General features: G+C 33.2%; 3 protein-coding genes across 3 annotated transcripts; 1 reads left to right on the top strand and 2 right to left on the bottom strand.

Annotated features, from left to right (window-relative positions):
• On the bottom strand, positions 1,594–7,277 carry LOC109350617 (mini-ribonuclease 3-like; the record flags this gene model as incomplete). Its single annotated transcript, XM_019591842.1, has 6 exons — positions 1,594–2,111; positions 3,014–3,118; positions 3,585–3,690; positions 4,504–4,556; positions 6,127–6,216; positions 6,846–7,277. Coding segments are annotated over 6 exons (816 nt in total), but the record flags the coding sequence as incomplete, so codon positions are not given.
• LOC109350616 (PRA1 family protein F3-like) lies at positions 12,163–12,887 on the top strand (the record flags this gene model as incomplete). Its single annotated transcript, XM_019591841.1, has 1 exon — positions 12,163–12,887. A coding segment is annotated over one exon (633 nt), but the record flags the coding sequence as incomplete, so codon positions are not given.
• LOC109351255 (RNA exonuclease 4-like) lies at positions 14,111–17,291 on the bottom strand. Its single transcript, XM_019592665.1, has 7 exons — positions 17,184–17,291; positions 16,347–16,498; positions 16,147–16,268; positions 15,825–16,051; positions 15,504–15,719; positions 14,977–15,057; positions 14,111–14,530 (listed from the first exon to the last, which is right to left on the bottom strand). Exons 1-7 carry the CDS (start codon positions 17,222–17,224, stop codon positions 14,272–14,274), a joined length of 1,098 nt encoding a protein of 365 aa, XP_019448210.1. The 5' UTR covers positions 17,225–17,291; the 3' UTR covers positions 14,111–14,271.

Genomic DNA, 20,531 nt, shown 5'->3' with positions numbered 1-20,531 from the left:
TTTTTGTCCCGTAATTTATGTTACTTTATTTGTTATCAATTGTAATTAATTGGAAAAATGTTTAATAATTAAACTTTTAATTTAAATAGATTTTGTCAATTAATTATAACTGATGATACATGAAGTAGCACAAATCATGAGAAATCCCAAAATTGCATGTCATCTTTGGTCTCAAATTGTCTTTAGACCAGAAAATGTGAATGTGGTTAGACTCTTGAAATAACATTTTCCCCAATTTATAAGTGTCGCGATAGCAGACAACTTTGTTGGGAACTCACCAAGTCACAGAACTGGTTTTCCAACCGAAAATCAGATGGTGACCTTAAGTTCCTTTTGGCAAAATGAATTGTATGCTTATTCCCTCTTAGTCTTGTTTTTCTTTGTTGGTTGGGGAGTTTAGATGGGGCCAAAATTCATGCTTTGAATTTCGCACATTCTTTTTTTCTCAATGTCATTTATCATATTCACAAGTATGGGGCAAGACAAAACCATATGTTCAATTAACCAAACAAATTGAACATAGATATTTTGCTACACCCTCCTAATACATTTTACTAAAAAAAAGATTAATACTAAATAAAGCAACTCCTAAATGAAAAAGTGATTGGATCTTGTCTCAAACATTGAAAAAATTCGGATTTTTAGAGAAAAAATGAATTAGGAAAATTTATAATTATTTAAGGTATAATATTACCACATACATGAAAACTTACCACATGACATATCTTCAAAAACCAGAAATTGTATTAGAGAGTATAAATTTCATGCCTTTAATTTAATAAATGCATCAGCTTCCAAGAAAGTTTTGTATCAATGAAACCTTATGGAAGTTAAGTCACTTGTTAACCTTTTTTTTTAAGTAAATTTATATAAAATTTAACCTATTAATTAAAAATCAATAATAATGACATGTTGGGTGATATATTTAACAAGGTTTAGGATGATCTAATAATTTCACCCATATAGGTTTTCATGCTTACCACATTTGATTTGGGTTCAATTATTGTAGGGGTTGATGACTTTAGACCAACCTACAATATAATTGACCAATTTCAGATTTAATGAGTTTGTAGTTTGTTTTATGATTGATCATTTGTTTGTAATATTGATCATAGTAAATTAAGTTTAAGAAACCAAATGCATTAAGAAACCAATTATCCATCATGTTACATCCTTAATCTTATCTTCATTCATGTGACTATCTATCCTTCAATTTATAAAGAAAATAATGCATCTCCTAATATAACGAGATAAGTTATCTCCTCCAGTCTATAAAATAATGACATATATCATATTTAATTATTTTCTACAAAAATATTTATAAAACTAAACAAAACATTATATTAAAAATGTCATACTTTTAAGTTATCTCCTACTATAAGATATACTTTATTGTGTGGGAGGAATATAGAGGGAGTATTAAAAAATATCACACCTTGTAGAACCATAGGGTCTTGCCTGGGCTCTGGGGTGGTAATAAAATATGAAAAATTGTTTAAGAAAAAGTGTGATACGTTTGTATATACTATTTTTCAGTGCACTCTGCACCATGAAAATTTTAACTAAACAATAATTTCATAGAACTATTACAGATAGATATAATGGTCTTTATGTCCTTTGTATTCCATCTCAAGAGAAAATAAAAGGGTGGTATCCCTTATCCCTTGTATTCTGAGCTCAACTTAATTCCAACCTTAATCAGTCAATGCCTCACTGGACCAAATTCTCAAGCAAAACTGAAGACAAAACCTTACACAAATCAACCCTATAGAACCAAAGTTTTACTACATAATCTTCTTTTGATTGAGTACTCTAAAAACAAGATTGACAAATTACTAACAAACTATGGAATCACAAAATTTGTACAAAGAAATTTGTGTTAGGACAGGACCTAAAAGGCTTCTTCTAATCAATAGCATGGCAAAATATGTGGTTGGAATGTGGTACTGGTACAGCATCGCCGACCGATAAGCGAAAGAGGAAACCGATTTACTTGGTTAACTTTTGCAGAAGAACACAAAGGATTGAACTAAATCTTCATTATGTTGTTTTGTCTGCTTCAGTGAAAGAGTGGCTGATGATCATCTTTTCACATTATTCAATTCGCTTGCCTAAAAGTTGAAAGAAAAGCAACACAATATCAATGTTCAAATCTTCAACAAGAAAAGTACAAGTAAAACAAACAAATGGCTTGTATTAACTAGATTATGCTGTACTATAATTGCAAAAATGCAGCAGCGTTGTTTGAATCACCCCACCGATGTCTTTTATGAAATATGTTAAATGTTTTCTTTATAATCTATCATTGTATGAATGATATGATGTCTGTTTTAATGCTGCATCATGCAACATGTTCCAAGAACAGATTCTATTCTTTCCAAAACATAAAGATTGCACTAAGTAGTAAGTACCACTGATGTTTGTCGCAGAAACATGCATGCACACATCCCCTCTAGTTTAAAAGATGACATTGACCTCCCTTATTATGCATTTTGAGTCACATTCACACTCATTCTACCCTCTAGTCTCTTAAAAACTTTATAGCATGCACGTCCATAAGAGATGAGGGAATGAGGAAAAAATATGAACAAATTTTGTCATATGGGATGTGACTGTGTGAGTGAAACACAATGCAAAATAGGGGAGGTTCGTGTTATTTTTTAAAGTAGAGAGCATGCGTGTCATCGTGACAAACCTCAGGAGTACCGAGTGTAATTTCCCCTTAGAATGTTGTATTAATATCACTAGTCCTACCAAGTAGAACAAGCTGGGAAAGACAGTAGCAGGAATACTAATCACTATTGTATGCACAAAGATTTGGCTATGTAAACAACAGGTCTAACATGCAAAAAAGAGTTTCAAAAGTATAGATTTTCATATTGATGAGAAATTCGTAAAGTGGAGAGGCGAACAGTTCAGATTCAAGTTTATCTCGGATTTAAATTCAATAGGGAAAGCAAAAACTGAAGAATAAAAATAAATTGTAAGGTGGAGTGGATAATATGAAACTCACTACAACTTCTTCCACATTCAAAGCTATTGAAGAATCGACTGAGAATCCCAATTCTGACATAAGCTTTTCCAAGCGAATCACATTTGTCATATAGAGGTAGCCAACCTAGTTCAATAAATGTATGTTACAAAAGAGGCTGAAACAAGTTTCAAATTATGAAAGAAATACTTAGTTTAAGACTATTCCTATCAAATTCTCTGATTTCCAATTATAAATGAAAAATATCAGTAGAGATGGATATGTTGCAACAATGCAATACACAAGTGTGTATAGGCACAGCAATAGCAATTGAAGCCTATTTCCACTACATGGATCAAATAACACTGCTATGTTCTATAAAGTACCGAATTTTATGATATAGGCAATTTGGGTCTAAATCCTTTCTAATGGTTTCACTTCACCTAAGGATTTTCTTAATCTTCTTCCTCCCTTACAAGTTACCAATATCCTTTAACAGTAATTGATATTCTAGAGTTGGAAAAATATAGAAAGGAAACTCCCAAGAATCAGATAAGTATTTTATGCATGACTTATATTATCGCAAAATAGTCCAAAGTTTGAAGGTACTGACTAATGTTTCTAGTGAAGATGCTCTGCTATATACAGCAGAACCTGCACGCCTTTTTGTCTTAGTTTTGCTTGTTGAATCAATGTTCTTTCCCCATCTAAGAACATCTCTGCAATAAAGATCATTAAAAGCTAATAGTCAAAAATACAATTTTTAACAGATCTCTTATGATTTTCCAACTCATATCATGTTGAGAAAGTCAAGCCTATACTGAACCAGCAAAAGATTAGCAGAATTGTCAATCAGTTCCTTTGCTGGCACAGTTCAGCGTATCAGCCGTATTTTTTATTTTAGTTCACAAACTTCAGAGTCTATTAGTTTCATCTGATCATCATCATGTACAAGCCATGAGACAGAGTCAACTAAATATAGCCGCAAATTTAAAGCATGAAAGTGGTCTTAAGCTATCAGTACCAGACATTTCATCGTGCAAGTTTCTAAAAGGAAGCTACGCTACCTTCTTTCGGGAAAAAATTGCCATATTTTAAAAGGAAGCTACTCAACCAAGCTGGTCATCAACTTTTACGAACCAATTACATATTGTTCAAAACCAAAAATATGAATTTGACAAGATATACGACTACAAGCATAAAGTCAAGAACCGAGATGTAGAGTGGCAATTGTTTCTAAAGCATAAAAGTGAAAAGAATATTCCTTTTAAGTTCCCCACAACAACTAGAAGAGTGGATTAGACTCAGTTGTTTGTAAAGTTTCCTTGCACCAAATTTACTATTAGAGACAAAGATATATTTAAAAGTTAAAATACAGATCTCAATTAAGGAAAACATAAGACGGCTGACATATTCTTACGTTTAAGAATTTCCGAAGGATTAAACTTCATAATATAATAACAAAATTAGAAAGTGTTTGTGTGTGAGAGAGAAAAGAGAGAGCTGAAACCCTGAAAGTAACAAATTCTTACTTCTCTTGATCTGATAAGAAGTCACTGTTGAGAAGTTTCAGGAGCAATGCATCCTGGAACGCAGAAAACATGAATAATTTAGTATATGCCATAATTAAATTTAGAACAGTGTTCCTTTATTAATTAGTAATAATAAAGAAAAACAACAGGGCATCAAAAACTGAAACCAAAATTCACATCGTTTTACTTTAGGAATAAAAAAAAGCAGAACAATAGTTAAGACGCTCACAATTAATAGCTAGAATATTGCATTCAAACAATGAAAAAAACCCTCTCAACAAATTCATCCATAGGGAAAAGCTTCTAAAGTTTGCAAACAAGAGGAAAAAGCTAAGCATATTATTTTGTTATTAAAACTCAACATGAAATACACTTAAGTGACGTTAGGCACGTGGAATTAGGTGCATAAAAATTAGAATTCCAAATTCCAATACGAGGAAAATGGAAAATATGTTTTTATTATTATTTACACAATTCTTAGCTTAGACCCTAAGAATTATTGATACCACTATACCAGGCATAAAAGTTAAAATCAATAAGTTGTAATTATTATTTATTATCTTTGTCGCATACTTCAAAAACAATTGTTGTTGATGCCGGTCAAGTTGGTGGAGTCCTCCAACCACCATCGCCATTGTTAAACTTTGACCACCGTTATAGGCGTTGTCCCTTGACCATTGCCACTGGGGATGCCCTATGACCATTGTCACTTGCAACAGCATCCTACCACCATCACTCATGATGTCCACAAACCACCATCATTGCCAGTGGCATACTCTAAGCATTGTCATCAGGGAATCCCATGGATAACCATCGTCGACGTTGTCCACCGACCATTGTTGTTGGCAGTGTCTTTCAATCACTGATAGCATCCAAAAACCATGTCACCCCAACAACCAACGATCATGATCACTAACAGTGTCCACTGATGATAGTTGCTGATGACACTCTCAGACCACCGCCGCTAGCAGTGCTCACTAATTACCATCGTCAATGACACCCCTCCTACCACCATCACCGATGACATCCTCCAAATTGATTACAATCATATACCTCAATTCTTTATTTGCCCCAAACATTAAAATCAAAATTCATAGCCAGTTCAAATTTGACAAAATTGACATTAAATTCTACAATTTATTTCCGTTTCCAACATCCAAACGGACCCTTAGTGAATTTCTCCTAATTTCATCTCGAATAACATCTTTTTCCACTTGTTAAAGCGTGGCTCATTCCAATTGCCCATAATTTTCTTCTAGTGATGAAAAGGTTTACAGACCAATAGTGAGAAATAGATATTGATTAATGTCATGTGAAACAGATCTCATAAGCATGTAAAGCTATATGAATAGATTTCGGATGGAGAAAACATGAACGGTACCAAAATTGAGAAAGAGAAAATATAGACATCACTGAAGGCAGAGACCTAAAACAAATATCAAGAAAAGTAAAAAATTAACTTCATTAACTCCAATTAGAAGACAACTGAGGGTTTCTTTCTTCTTCTTCACTTGGGAGGGGAAAAGACATACCAAAAATTAAATATTTACCGAAATAATTTCGTTATCTAATTTCGTTGCTTCACATGACACTAAAATAAAGAAACAAGGGAAGAAATCATACTTGAGCTTCACAACGCACAACCGCCATCACACGAACATTGTATTCTTCAATACCTAGGGGAGGGAATAAAAAGTGGCGGCGGGCATATAGCTGCATGTTTCAGGAAAAAAATGAGAACAAGATATCCATAAATTCTAAAGCTCGTGAAAATTGTTTGAATTTTACAGAACTTATCATACAAAGTGGGTAAGCCTACTCAGTTAACAAAGGTAGTGAAAACTTGGGCTTTTTTCATTAGCAAAATCAACAATAAGAATAAATTCAAATTTCAAGGTTTTAAATTGCCTATCACATCACAAGATGCAGCTGCAGTGGTTGTCACAACAGGATCAAGCAGTGAACACATACCGCATCAGGCCATGGTTGCAGACCGCATCACATGATGCAGACGCAACATCGTGGCCATGGTGTCTATCACAAACACATCAATATCTGAAAACTCTCCCCTTACATGATAGCCTACAACTACCCTCCTTAAACCTCACTAAGTGGAAGCCTCAAGCACTGACCCAACTTTTTTTTAAGTTACTACAACTTATGTCACCACTACCACTAACCTATCTATCTATATCTCTCTATCTCTCTTGTAATTATAAAAGCCAAAATTAAAACTTTGGAATTAAAACTGAAAAAAAAATAAACTTTTGATATCCAGTTAAAAGTAGAGTAAATTAATTAAATCAAAAGAACAAAATTTGGAAAATGGGTAGCAACAAAACCTCATAGATACAGTCACCAATATAAGCTAAAGTTGCAGCATTAAATACAGAACGAGGCTTAACAACTTTAGGTGGAGTTGGCAACCATCTTTCATATCCCAAGTATACTCCATTATCATCAGCATCATCTTCTTGTTGTTGTTGTTGTTGTTGTTTTCCATTTATAGTTGAAGGATTTGGAGCATTGTTGCGTTTCAAAAGATCAGAAATATATTGCTCTTTCTTGGTAGAAATCAAAGGAGGAGGAGAAGGAGGGGATTGTGATTTTGTAAGCTTCTTATTAAGCTCTTTTCTAGGAGCATTTGGGTTGTAAGAGGGTCTTTGTTGTGTGTCCCATGAAGCTTTTACTCCTAGTTTCAGAAAACACGATGTGGAAGACACAACTTGCATTATAGTAGTAGCAAATGAAGAAAGAGAGAGATAAGAAGTGTGACAATGTCAAAAGATATTTCCGGTTTGGTTTTATGTATTGTGTCGTGGGTTTGGGCTTTCAAGTTTTGTTATGTTTGGTTCATGTCATAGCCCAATGGACTGTAGTTGTCAATTTTCCAAAGTGTCCAACTTTAGCCCAACCTAGGTATCAGCCCAATAGACAAACAACAGAATTTTTTTGTATTATCGATGATATTCCTTCACCCTTTGGGTAAGTAACTAATTTTTTTCAGGATGTATGGATATCTCTCCTAACAAGTGTTGCTCCCAATAATCGAACCTTTGACATTTTGGTCATCCTAAGAATCTAGCTGAGTCTTGCACTACTAGAACAATGGTTTGATGGTCACACATCAGAATTTATAAATGTTATCGAAGATCAATTACCTCAATTTGTAAAGAAAACGTACTTAGCATAGTTACATGGTACTAGTTCCAATGTGTTGCAACTGATTTTATGTGGTTTTTTAGTTTTTATATTATTATTATTATAAGACTTTTTTATGACAAACTTGATATATGGTACATGGTATGTGGAATCTAGTATGCATATAGACTAAATGAAAGGATAATGTATTATGTATTAGAGCTATCAAATTAACCAATACATCTAAGTATCTAAGTAGGGAGTTTAAAATCATAATTTTATGAAATTAGCCAATGCAACTAAGCATAGTAGCAGAAGAACATCATGAGCCAATAAAGAGACACTGTAGAGTTGTGTAATTAGTATGATTTATGTTCAAAGTTCAAACTAAATAAATATGTTCTTTTGTGGATAAGGTTGGTAGGTTGGGCATGAGTTCTTCTTATATAAGTCGGGTTAGAATGCGGGTGAGGAGTCTTCTTGGAGGTGCTTGGATTAAGCTTGGATGTCAATGGAGGTATTTGAAAAGATGTTCCGATGATCAAGCCAGTATGAGATTGACGAAAGGTAATAGAGAGCTAAGGCTAGAGAGCAAGAATAATAAGAGAGAATAATGAATACTTCCTTATGGGGGATTCCCCTATTTATAGTGGCAGGATAGATGAAGCAATTCTTAGCAGGTATTGTCGACGTGGCTGACCATTTGGGTTTTCCAGAGGTTGCTTCACCCGTGTCGGACGGATTTGGCAAGACTGTACTCTGTGTGTAGTTGACCTGTAGCCTATAGCAGGTCTAATAGTCGTACCGTAAGCTTGTCTTTGTCGTGTTGGCAAGAGTTTAAGTAAGATTTATGGGAGACATGACAATACGTTGTTGGCAGTGTGTCAGGTGAAATTCCGGGGTAGTAGTCCTTGGACTAGCCTAGTGCATCCGACCAATAATAAGGCATCTGACAAAGCTTTTTTTTTCCTGAAAGTATCTGTTGGAATTTGTTAAAAAATGATGAGTTTTTGAAGTGGTTTTAATGCACATTAATGAAGTCATTTATGGTGACTTTTGAGTTTGTGAAATAAAAAAACTCACTAGTCCCACATTCCTTGGATGAGGGAAGTTTGAAGGCTTTATAAGCCTTAAGTTTCATCATTGGAGTATGCCCCAAGGGGTACAATGAGTTTTGTGAGTGAGTGGGGACTCACACAAACAAAACCCCTCCACACACATGCGCACCACCACCTCCTCCACCGCCGTCTGGCTGGTCGGCTCGATTCGTGTTCAGGTCGGGCTTGGGTTCGGTTCGTGTTTGACCCAACATTCTTTCTAAATAAACATTTATTTAATTTTATTTATTTTTGGGCTATGTGGGCTTAGACTGTGTGTTGACCAAGTCAACACACATATGCCACACGTGTTTGACGTAGTCAACACGGTTGGAAAGTGAGAAGCGTGGGGGAGTGGATCACGGATTGAGATTGTGATATGTGTGATCAACAATTCTAGCCGTCAGATCTTGTGACTGTTTGTGTTTTGGCCATTGTTTTGGGCCTTCGGATGGGGATCTGTTGGAGGTCTCACGCTATAAATAAAGACATCTTCCCCTTATTAGAACTTGCACCAAGTTGAAGGCGTTTCCTCTCAAATTTTCTTTCTCCCCTAATACTCCACCAATGCATTTTCGGCATCCTTTTCCCCATTTCTTTCCGTGACACTTAAGAATTGACACATGCATCCAAAGTGAGATTTCGACAACTGACACTGGTAGTCAGTATTGTGGATAAAGAATTAGCACATATAGTTATAATGTGAGAATTCAAGAACTGACATTGATAATCAGTATTGTGGTGTATTCGAGAATGATCCTTACAGTGCAGTAAGAAATCATATAACAAATAACTGTGTTGTTTTATCTTAAGGACGGCGTGGTTGACAGTCTGCTTGCACAATTTTAGCAGTACCATGAGACGTCTTAAAAAGAGCGACTTAGTTGTGATTCAGCTAATAAAGATTATCTCGTGCTATTAGAATTATTGTGAATTATGCGAACAACACAACAGTACCTGATTCTCAGCAGTTGGGATGGAGACCAGCTGGAGCAATGTGGAATGCTCAGTTAGTTGGTCGGGGTGAAACAAAATCAAAACCTTTTTTCTTACACCAAATCACCAACTACTCACTCAAGAGTCCATCTTCCATTAAAACTAACATTTAATAATTTGGGTTCTTTGAATTTGTTTCACATTCTTGCTTCACCACCACCCGTCATCTTTCATGGTTAAAAGATCATTAAGAAGGAAAAAATTACCATCATCAACCATTAGATTATGGTAATCATTTTTAATATGACTATGAATGCAATTGTGCATTACCATATTAACTATCCTCTACATTAACATGTGAAATTGAATGGGTCTACATCTTGGTTATTCTTGTCTATTGTAAATTAATTAATCTGGTTCAAGTAGCATAACATATAACATTGTTGAAATTTCTTTTCAATAAAATGGGTTCTCCCTCTTTTACAAATCATAGGAATATAGGATTGAAGGTTAACAAATTTTATTTGTTTCATAATATACTTCATTCTATATAAAATCTTTTTTTATTCGTGGAGACATGTTAATTTATATATTTAATTCAGGATTTATTTTTGTAAACTAATGAGAAAACAATGGATGAAATAAAATATAGTATGAAAAATATACACAAAATTTTATTTATCATTACTTGGTCAACAAAGTGGGGAAAATAATAGATATTTATTTGAATAAGGAAACTAAACAAATAGAAAAATATTTGCCAACCTTATTGGGGATTCATGGTGAACACGTGTCCTTGCTGGCCTGGACCTTCGTTAAGTTAGTCCTTGCCACGGGCTTTTGATTTAATAATTTTAAATCGTATATATTTTGTCTCATAAAAATGTACAATTACTTATATTATATCATTTATTATGATTATTTGAAAATTATATATTTAAATTAAAAATATAATAATTAAATATTTTTATAATTAATTATAGTAAGTAACACATATAATGATATAGTTTATGACACATAACATATGTTCCTTTTTTTTTGTAAAGTTATGGCAAGAATTTATCAATTTAGTATGTTATAGGATAAATTTCTAAGAGAAAAAATATATGCAGTGACATTGAATAACTTTTATACATTGTTATTGTATTATTCATTATTAATATTTAATTATTATTAACTATTCATAAAATATAATTCAAATGAATGATAAATGATGCAGTGACTATATAAATCTTTATAAAAACATTGTATAGCTTGACCTCTTTCAAAACTAAAAAGGCTTGTAGAGCCTAGTTTACAAATCTATTTTAAAAAGAATAAAACATAAATAAGTTTCACCATGGAAAAAATTCACATAAAAAAAAAGCTGATATCTTATATTTGATTGATAATCTTCCATGTTGGTGCCTAAACTCAATAAAATGATGCCTACCAGGAAATTCACATAAAAGATAGTGATTTATGTTACTTAACATATTGTGAGGAAAAAAGCAATAACTAAATAAATATAAAAATATAAATATTTAATTTAATTATAAGAATATAACTATTTTCTTTTAGTCAATAACACCTGAATCTTTAAAAAGTAATATAAAAATATTTTCTTAACAAACAAAAATAACAAAGTATGAAAATCTTCTGAATTCACTTGTTTTTTTCCACTATTGATTTTATTTTTTATTTCCCATTTTCAATATAGGTAAAATTGGTTGAACAATACAACCAAATGAAAGAAAGTACCCCAACAAACTTACAAATTTGATGAAAAATGAGAGTGACCCCCAATCACCAAAATATTTCCATGATTACACAAACACAAAAGGAAATGTAAATCCAATAGTGAAAAGTAAACCTCAAATATCTTCATAACTCTCCAAGTTGCATATGCTATGATGAACTCACGAAGGCAATCATCCTAAAATAAAACCATAGACAAACCCCACATCACAAACACAAATCCCCAATAAACAAGCCAATAAATAAATAAAGATAGTAGATATATTAGGTAGATAAATTCTAAAGGAAATATATATTATAATTCACAAACAAGTTAATGGTTCAGTAGTATAGAATCCAAATTTTCTCTAATATTTGGGGGTTTAATATTGGGTAAAATGATAAACACATATACTTTAAAATTAACAGTGTAGATTTTAAAATATTTATAAATCATCAAACTCATTATGAATATCACATTTTAGTACTGAACTCTCTACTAATAGAGAGAATTCATGCCTAATATTATAAGACTTTATTATTGTATTAGGTCAAATGTGAAAGTTCAATTGTTCGTGATTGTCCATCCTAACAAATATCGTTCTCAATAATCAACCATCAACCTTGTAGCTTTAATATGACCTTGCCTCATTAAACCAATGTAATAAGTTAGATTAGTTATTTGGGATAATATTGATTATAAACAAATAAAAAATATATAATTAATACAAATTCTTATCCTATTAATCATTCATTCATTTTCTCCTTTTTCCTTACAAAACCCCTTTCAAACAACACAAAACATTTCTTGTCTTCACTTCTCTTTCTTTCCATTGAAATCACAATAACAATGACAAACTACGGCACAATCCCAACCTCGTATTCTCCCACCACCACCTCCAACCTCGAGTTCATCACACGCGCCAAACAACGCATCAAAGACGGCCTCTCCACGCGCCGCCCATGGAACACCATGTTCCACCTCCACTCCTTCTCCCTCCCCCACGGCCTCTCCGACGCCGTTTCCCGTATTCCAACCAACCTCTCCTTCTTCCAGATGAACTACGCCATCGTTCTCCTCCTCGTTCTCTTCCTCAGCCTCCTCTGGCACCCGATCTCTCTCATCGTCTTCGTCGTCCTCATCGCCGCGTGGCTCTTCCTCTACTTCCTCCGCGACCAGCCGCTCGTCGTATTCGGACGCACCGTCAACGATCGCGCCGTGCTCGGCGTCATGGCGGTGGTTACGGTAGGGCTGCTGTTGCTGACTGGCGCTACCGCGAATATATTGGTGGCGGTGCTGATCGGGGCGGTGCTGGTGGTGGTGCACGCCGTGTTGAGGAGGACCGATGATTTGTTCGTGGATGAAGAAGAAGTTGATGCGTTGATTTATAGTGCTTCTTGATTGGTCCATGTTTCTTCTATCTCTTAATTTGTTCATCTTGTTATTTTGTTTTGCCACCATTATGTTGTTAATTTGGTGAATTGGGGGAAAAGGAAACTTATATTTGATCTAAAATTATGATCAATTGCCTAAAATTATGGTCTCAATATGGTTTTGGTCATTCCCAACTCCGAAACATTGTATCAGTTCATGTACCATTGTTTTTTCGTTGGTCACTTAATATATATTTAATTTATGTTTTACTTTTCTGACCAATGAAGAACAATGAATATATGAAATGATACAATGTTTAGATTGGAAGATGTGGGTCCAAATTTAAAACCATTGATTTTATTTCTTTGGATGTATGTATTTTTTTGTTAATGTGATTTGAAGAATTAATTTGTGTAATATTTTGCAATAGTGATAGTAGACAATTAGACATGTATTCTGTGCACTAAATAAAATTGACTGAATTAGTTGATGGAGTAATGCTAATAAAAGGGTTTGGGGTTTGTGAAGAAATTTGTTATGATTGGTGGGTGATAGGTGAATTTTGTGGTGTTGTTAGTTACACTAGTTTTAATTTTAATTCTATTTTGTTAAAATGTGCTTCAAGGTTCTAACTTGGACCAAATTTTGTGTTGAGGAAATTGAATAGAAGGATTGATGTTTGAGAGAGACAGAGTTGAAAATAATGTGGTGTGGGTTTATACTTTAAATCTCAAGTTGCATACCCATGATGTATTTCGTTTTTAATTTAAGTTCAACTTATTTTGAACATTATTCTGTTTGCCAATGTCAAATGCATATTCTAATTATTTCAGTTAATTTTTACGCATGTCCCTTTTTACACTTTTTACAAATTCACCACACAATTCTTTTGCTTCGGAAGTAACAATACTACACAATCAATGGTTTATAAAAAAAAATACTTCATAATCTATGGCTACAAAATAGATGTAAAAAAGGCTGAGGTAAAAATTGTGATATTATATTTTAAAAAAATAAAATAGGAAAGTGTGATTATATATCTCTAGTTGGCAATTTGTATCTGTATATGTGAAATTCATCATTTTAATCAGATGCACACAGAGCATAGTCATACACAACTGCAAAATGAAGTAATGGTTGTTCTATAATTTATTTTTACTTACATTCACTCTAATCATAATCTTATTTCTGCAACTATCAGATGGAAAAAAAATAAGATTAGCAATTAAGAGTGAGTGGTGTAAGTGAAAAATAACAGTGTGAATATAACCACTTTATCATATCATATCTAATGGTTAAGGCTGATTTTGTTGCCTCAAACTCAAATATGAGATTAGATCTGAGTATAGAAACTGGGTAAGTGATATAGACAAAAGACTGCATAGCTCAATGTTTCAGGCTGATTTTGGCCTCAAATCCAAACACAAAATTAGATCTATGAGTAGCTCCCTAGAAACTGGATGCAAGACTGTTATGGACAAAAGTTGTCAAAAGATCAATAATTCAAGATGATCTTGGCTTCAAATCCAAACACCAACACTTGAAGTTTGAATTTGACATGGCATATAGTTCATCTGGTGTGAGATTGTCAACTTCCTTCGACCCCCAGGGATCAGACTCGGGAATGATGTTGTTACTTGCGGTCGAAGTCGATGTTCTGTTGCCTTCGTCCTGATGAACTTGTCCTCGTATTCTCTTGTACAGTCTCATTACAGAAACACAGTCTTCATATGGGTCATGAGTGCCAGTTTGGATATCATAACTGTAAAGCCAAAACACAATGATATAGGATCAGTATTTAGTATAGTAGATAATGGTGAATTTAAACTATGTGAACCCCTACTGTAGAAATTTGAAAGCTAAACAGAAAAGTGTGTTTTTTCTAGAGATGCAGTAAACTACAAAGTGTGTTTATATCTTATGTTTATGAATGGTGCAGGATGGTAAGTTATATGACCACTGCTTTGTATTGCCCTGACACTCAGAACCATCCAGATTTCCCAATTTATATGACATATTGACATATGCAATAGAAAGTGTTTTAACTTACAATGAATCTGTCATTAAATGGATCAATTGATTTAAAGCTAAATGTACATGCATGTGGAAAAGATGGATTGTATCGGTTTGATCGTAAAGACAATGGAAAATCCGAAGTTAGAAGAAGCGGATAATGCAGAAAGAAGCTTGAGGAAAAAGTTAACTTGCCCTAAATATGTTCGGGTGAGATACTTGAGTGACTGGCTGACTGAGTTTGTTTTCAACAATGGAGGATACAATGAAGTGTCCCTGAATCACAAAATTACAAACATTAGACAAAAACTGAGTTCTGATAAATTCGAAGATCAGTTCTCCAGATAGAAACCGTCCATTCAAGCGAAAATTCAATCAACCTAACAATTTTAATATATGAAAAATTAAAGCAACTGGCTAGGAAAATAGAATGGAATGGTTCACTAAAATCTGTAAACTTTTTCAGGTTAACAAAAAGCTGATCACCATAGCAGTCATATAATCCAAAGTGGATTCAACAATTCAGCTTATAACCTTGTCCATGGCCTCAAAAAAGGGGAAATAATTCAGTGATTTCCAAGTTCCAACTAATCAATAATCATTTTATTGATCAGAGGACAAGTCCTTAAAAGGGATAAGAAGGAAACGAAGTGAAATAAGTGATTGTCAATAATGATTATTGGAACTAATAAGCATAACTAAGCTAATCAGGAAACATCTACCTCAGTAAGTGATTGGGATAACTCAATTTCAAACAATCTAAATCATGAGCTAAGCCATGCCCCACAAGAAGTCTGGCCTTTCCACCATCCGACGATTCCAATCTAACTTTGCCGATGGATTCTCCATTGTGTAGAATTTGCAATATCTTTTGTTGAACTTGCTTGAGTGGCATGGCATCTCTGAGATGCTCTTCTGTCAGCCCAGTTATCTCATATCTGAAAATGTCAAGCAAAGTCAACCGTTAACCCCGAAGTCATTTTTCCTTCTTCATCTTTCTCTTTGGTGGTAAAGGAAAACAAGCATACAAATTTAAAAAATACCTATAATTAGTAACAGGCATTTGAGGCTGCACATAGGTGTGGAAGATCACTTTTTCGTCTTCATCTACCAAGCATACTCTAGCACAGAGTTCAAGCGACCCATCACTTCCTCCACCAACCATTTCACAGTCAATTGCAATTGCTCTAGGGCGCATGCCAACATGGTTCTCATCACAAGAATCTTGACAATCAAAATCGGGTACTATTGTGGGCGACGCGGTTGTTCCCTGTAACAGTTCCACAGAAAACATATAACAATATGCTCATTGCGAAAAGCAAACATGTTTTAATCATATAAGAATTTTTCCAATGATCAACTTACCAGGGGAATGGGAGCAGGCAGCCGACAAAATTCCATATGCTCATTGCGAGACCCGGAGCTACCAAATATTTTCAAGCAAAGTTGACAACCTTGTTCGGAGAAGATATCTGAACAAGATGGACCTAAAACATAGAGGAAACCAAGGGGCATTAAAAAAGTAATAATGCCGACATCAAATCGAATGTGCAATGATAACTAACCCAAAATATGTTCTCTGATAGACTCAAGAAACTTGCAGTGCTTAAGACAGATTGGGCATCTAGGCTGATGTATCGAATGGTATGAGATTTTCATGTGCTCTATAAGATGCTCCTTTTTCTTATATTGCTTGTAGCATGCACAGCATTTGTGCCTGCTTGAAAGAATCAGCTATTCTTTAAAAGCTATGTAAAGAAACAAAATTGTACACACAAATAAAAAAGGGTTCGGCGCATGAGGGTCCCACCTATTGGGGCATAGGGAAATGTATATATATGCAATTTTATCCTACAAGCGTAGAGACTATTTCTAAGATTTGAACCTGTGACTTCCATATCACAAGACAACAATCGTATCGTTACGCCAAAGCTCAACCTCTCGATATATACCATACGAAATAGAACATTCCGTCATTTATTTAACTCTTTTATAAGATTTACAACACGCTGAGCAGATACCAAACACAAATTTCAGGTAATACACTAACTATATCCGAGCATTTGTGTCTACATGAAAGGAATCAACTATTCCTTAAAAGCTATGTAACAAAAACGCAATCATACATAACTCACTACATTTCATTCTACTTCCAGTATATAGAAGATTCCATAATTTATTCAATTATTTTATAAAATTAAAAATCGCTGAAAAATACCAAACACAATAAAAAAAGCAAGCTTTAGCATGATGATTTACAAAATAGAAGATACCCATTATCCCAAACAAAGAAATTGAAAAAATAAATGAAAGAATCGTACAAAGGAATTCACATTACTTGTTTCATTAGGTCAAAAGCTAAAATGGTAAGAAAAAAAGGAAATTGATGAGGTGAAATTGACCTTTTGGCTGGGTTTTGAAGTGGGTCAACATTTGTGTCCATTGAGAATCGCAATGGAGGAATGAAGAAGAAGATGCAGTGTTCAGAGTTTTCACTGAAGACTAAGGAGTGAGGGCGAAACTTGGAATACCTCAATACAATTTTTTTTATTTCAACAACAAAAGCAAATGTTGTTTCCTTTATGAGTATACTTGAAATGAGATTGTATTATCTATCGTTTATATTAATCATTATTAATTATTTAAAAAATAAAATATAAATGAATGATGCACAATATATTAAATATGTATAAATATTTCTAAGTGGATATATATTATATTGTATTTAAATTTAGTGTAACACTCTTTCTTTAAAGAATAGCATGTCATTTTTTATATAAAATAAGTCTCACACTTTGCCCAAAGTAGTCAAAATATTATAATTAATAATCAATTAATTTTTCAACTAAATTTATTTTATTTTGGTCAAACACACTATTTTAATATATGGAGTGATGTAAAGTAGAGGAAAAAATGTATGAGAAAATAATTAATACATTTGTAAAAGTTTTATATAATATCGTTCATTATCTATCATTTATTTTTAATCATCATTATTATTAAAAAAATATAAATAAATATATAATGAGACTATTAAATATCATTTCATTCTAGTCATTATTTATTGACTATTAAATATAATGAGACTCAAAATGACACAACAAATTTTCTTTCCATCATTTTCTTATTTAATTAGAGAATAAAGAATCTCCTAGTATAAGAAGATAAATTATCTTCTTGTGGCCACTAAAATCATAACATGGGTAATATTTAATCATCTTTTGTAAAAATATTTCTAAAACTAAACAAAATAGTACACATGTCATACTTTTTTTGCCGGAGAAAATAAATTATCTCCTGATATGAGGAAATTCTTTATTCTTATTTAATTAACTATGGATTTAATCATCTTGCAATTTATATATACTAACAAATAGGTTAACTGAATGATAACAATTATGTACTGATAAGTTTCTTGTGCTTTTCTTAGATGACTTGTTTCTTTTCCTTCAAAAAATGATGTGCATGCAAATACTATGGGTGCACTTGAGGAAAAGATACCTCTGCATACTGCAAGACTTGCATTGAATATGCCAAATCATGATCAGAAGAGTATAATATCAGTGTAAAGATTTATACATAATTAATACATTGTCTCTTATTCATTTGTATTACTTTTTTTGAAGAGTCAATAATAATAAAACATGAATAATGGATAATATAGTAATAATATATAAAACTCGTATAATATCGATGCATACATTTTTCTCAACCAATAAACAGACATGTCACATGATCACATGACTTTGGACCTTAGCCTCTAAGACATGTCATCATCAGACAACCAAGATATTTTGCTTTACATGATTCAAAACTTCAGAATCCAACATATAAAAATGATTACACCTCATCAATGCTTAAAGGTAACTGATTTTCATTGCCAGTTTTCTAGTTCAGAGTATCTTTATCAAAGTATGATAAAAGTGTCAAGAGATTGATTAGTCCATGACAAATGAAAAAAGTGGTATTAAAAGAGACCAAAAAACTCACATGCATTAGATGGTGAGAGAGAGAGAGATTTGAACCTGATCAAATGCCATTCAGGCATTATAGTTTACATAAATTCCCAAAAGAATATCAAAAGTTTCAATATATTACGTCACTTCCCTCTCCAGTACCGGAGAGGATACTGACTCGTGCGTTGCCGATCCTACTTCCCCTCTACTCTATACATTGCAGAACTAGATTGCATTGCAAAAAAATAGAAAGAAAACTACATATAATAATAAGGCAAGTAACATATTTAGCATCACAAGAATGCAATTTTCATCATGAACAACATTAAATGTCATCTTCACATGATATCTGTCTAGCCTTTGTCCCTTTCCAATAGTCAGGCCTGTTATTAAGAGAGAGCTTCCGAGTTCCGACTAACCACTTCCAATGACTAAACCATTCTAATGCTGCAGCCTCTGCTGCAATTCTGTCTATAATCAACGATTCCGGTTTCCAGCATCATAACCTGGACTTGAAATGTAATTTGGGTCCATCACCACGTCACCCTCCAGTATTCGGAGAACCTTGAACACAAGCACAAGTATGTCATCACGGTCAGGTAAGGGAGCAAAAGATGGTAGAACAGCAACATGTAAACAAATATGGCTTTAGTGTATTAGAAGCCATTGCTATTCTCTAATTTCACATAAGAAGCTATCAAGAATTCTTTAGGTAGCAATAGAATGGAACATAATAAAACAGAGAAGAATGTGACATTAATAGAGTGGTTTTGATTTTACCCCTATTAGCAGAACAAAAATGTCTCACTTTTTAACCTCATGTCCTATTCTGTGATGTTTATATTTTATAGAATACATCAAACATAAAATAGAATTCACAAAGTTCAATCCTGTTTTAATACATTTGCAAATGCTATACCTTAATGATTTTGTAAAAGGGGAAGTGGACCAATTTAAAGAATCAAACATAAGCAATCTATAAATTGATTACTATACATATCTTAAGGGACATGTTCTAATCCTTTTGAACAAGATATGCAGGCAAACTTTTTTGCCGGAGAAAATAAATTATCTCCTGATATGAGGAAATTCTTTATTCTTATTTAATTAACTATGGATTTAATCATCTTGCAATTTATATATACTAACAAATAGGTTAACTGAATGATAACAATTATGTACTGATAAGTTTCTTGTGCTTTTCTTAGATGACTTGTTTCTTTTCCTTCAAAAAATGATGTGCATGCAAATACTATGGGTGCACTTGAGGAAAAGATACCTCTGCATACTGCAAGACTTGCATTGAATATGCCAAATCATGATCAGAAGAGTATAATATCAGTGTAAAGATTTATACATAATTAATACATTGTCTCTTATTCATTTGTATTACTTTTTTTGAAGAGTCAATAATAATAAAACATGAATAATGGATAATATAGTAATAATATATAAAACTCGTATAATATCGATGCATACATTTTTCTCAACCAATAAACAGACATGTCACATGATCACATGACTTTGGACCTTAGCCTCTAAGACATGTCATCATCAGACAACCAAGATATTTTGCTTTACATGATTCAAAACTTCAGAATCCAACATATAAAAATGATTACACCTCATCAATGCTTAAAGGTAACTGATTTTCATTGCCAGTTTTCTAGTTCAGAGTATCTTTATCAAAGTATGATAAAAGTGTCAAGAGATTGATTAGTCCATGACAAATGAAAAAAGTGGTATTAAAAGAGACCAAAAAACTCACATGCATTAGATGGTGAGAGAGAGAGA

This window comes from Lupinus angustifolius, chromosome LG06, assembly GCF_001865875.1.
Source record: "Lupinus angustifolius cultivar Tanjil chromosome LG06, LupAngTanjil_v1.0, whole genome shotgun sequence".
In the NCBI taxonomy this organism is placed as follows: domain Eukaryota; kingdom Viridiplantae; phylum Streptophyta; class Magnoliopsida; order Fabales; family Fabaceae; genus Lupinus; species Lupinus angustifolius.
Note: the sequence above shows the minus strand (reverse complement) of the source record. Positions and strands in the feature narration are given on the sequence as shown.

Excerpts from the sequence above, each read along its gene's own strand:
- LOC109351255 (XM_019592665.1), bottom strand. The coding sequence starts at position 17,224 with ATGGACACAAATGTTGACCCACTTCAAAACCCAGCCAAAAG. Across the intron at positions 16,052-16,146 it reads TGCCTGCTCCCATTCCCCTG|GGAACAACCGCGTCGCCCAC; the intron begins GTAAGTTGATCA and ends GAACTGTTACAG. Across the intron at positions 15,720-15,824 it reads ATGCCTGTTACTAATTATAG|ATATGAGATAACTGGGCTGA; the intron begins GTATTTTTTAAA and ends TGACATTTTCAG.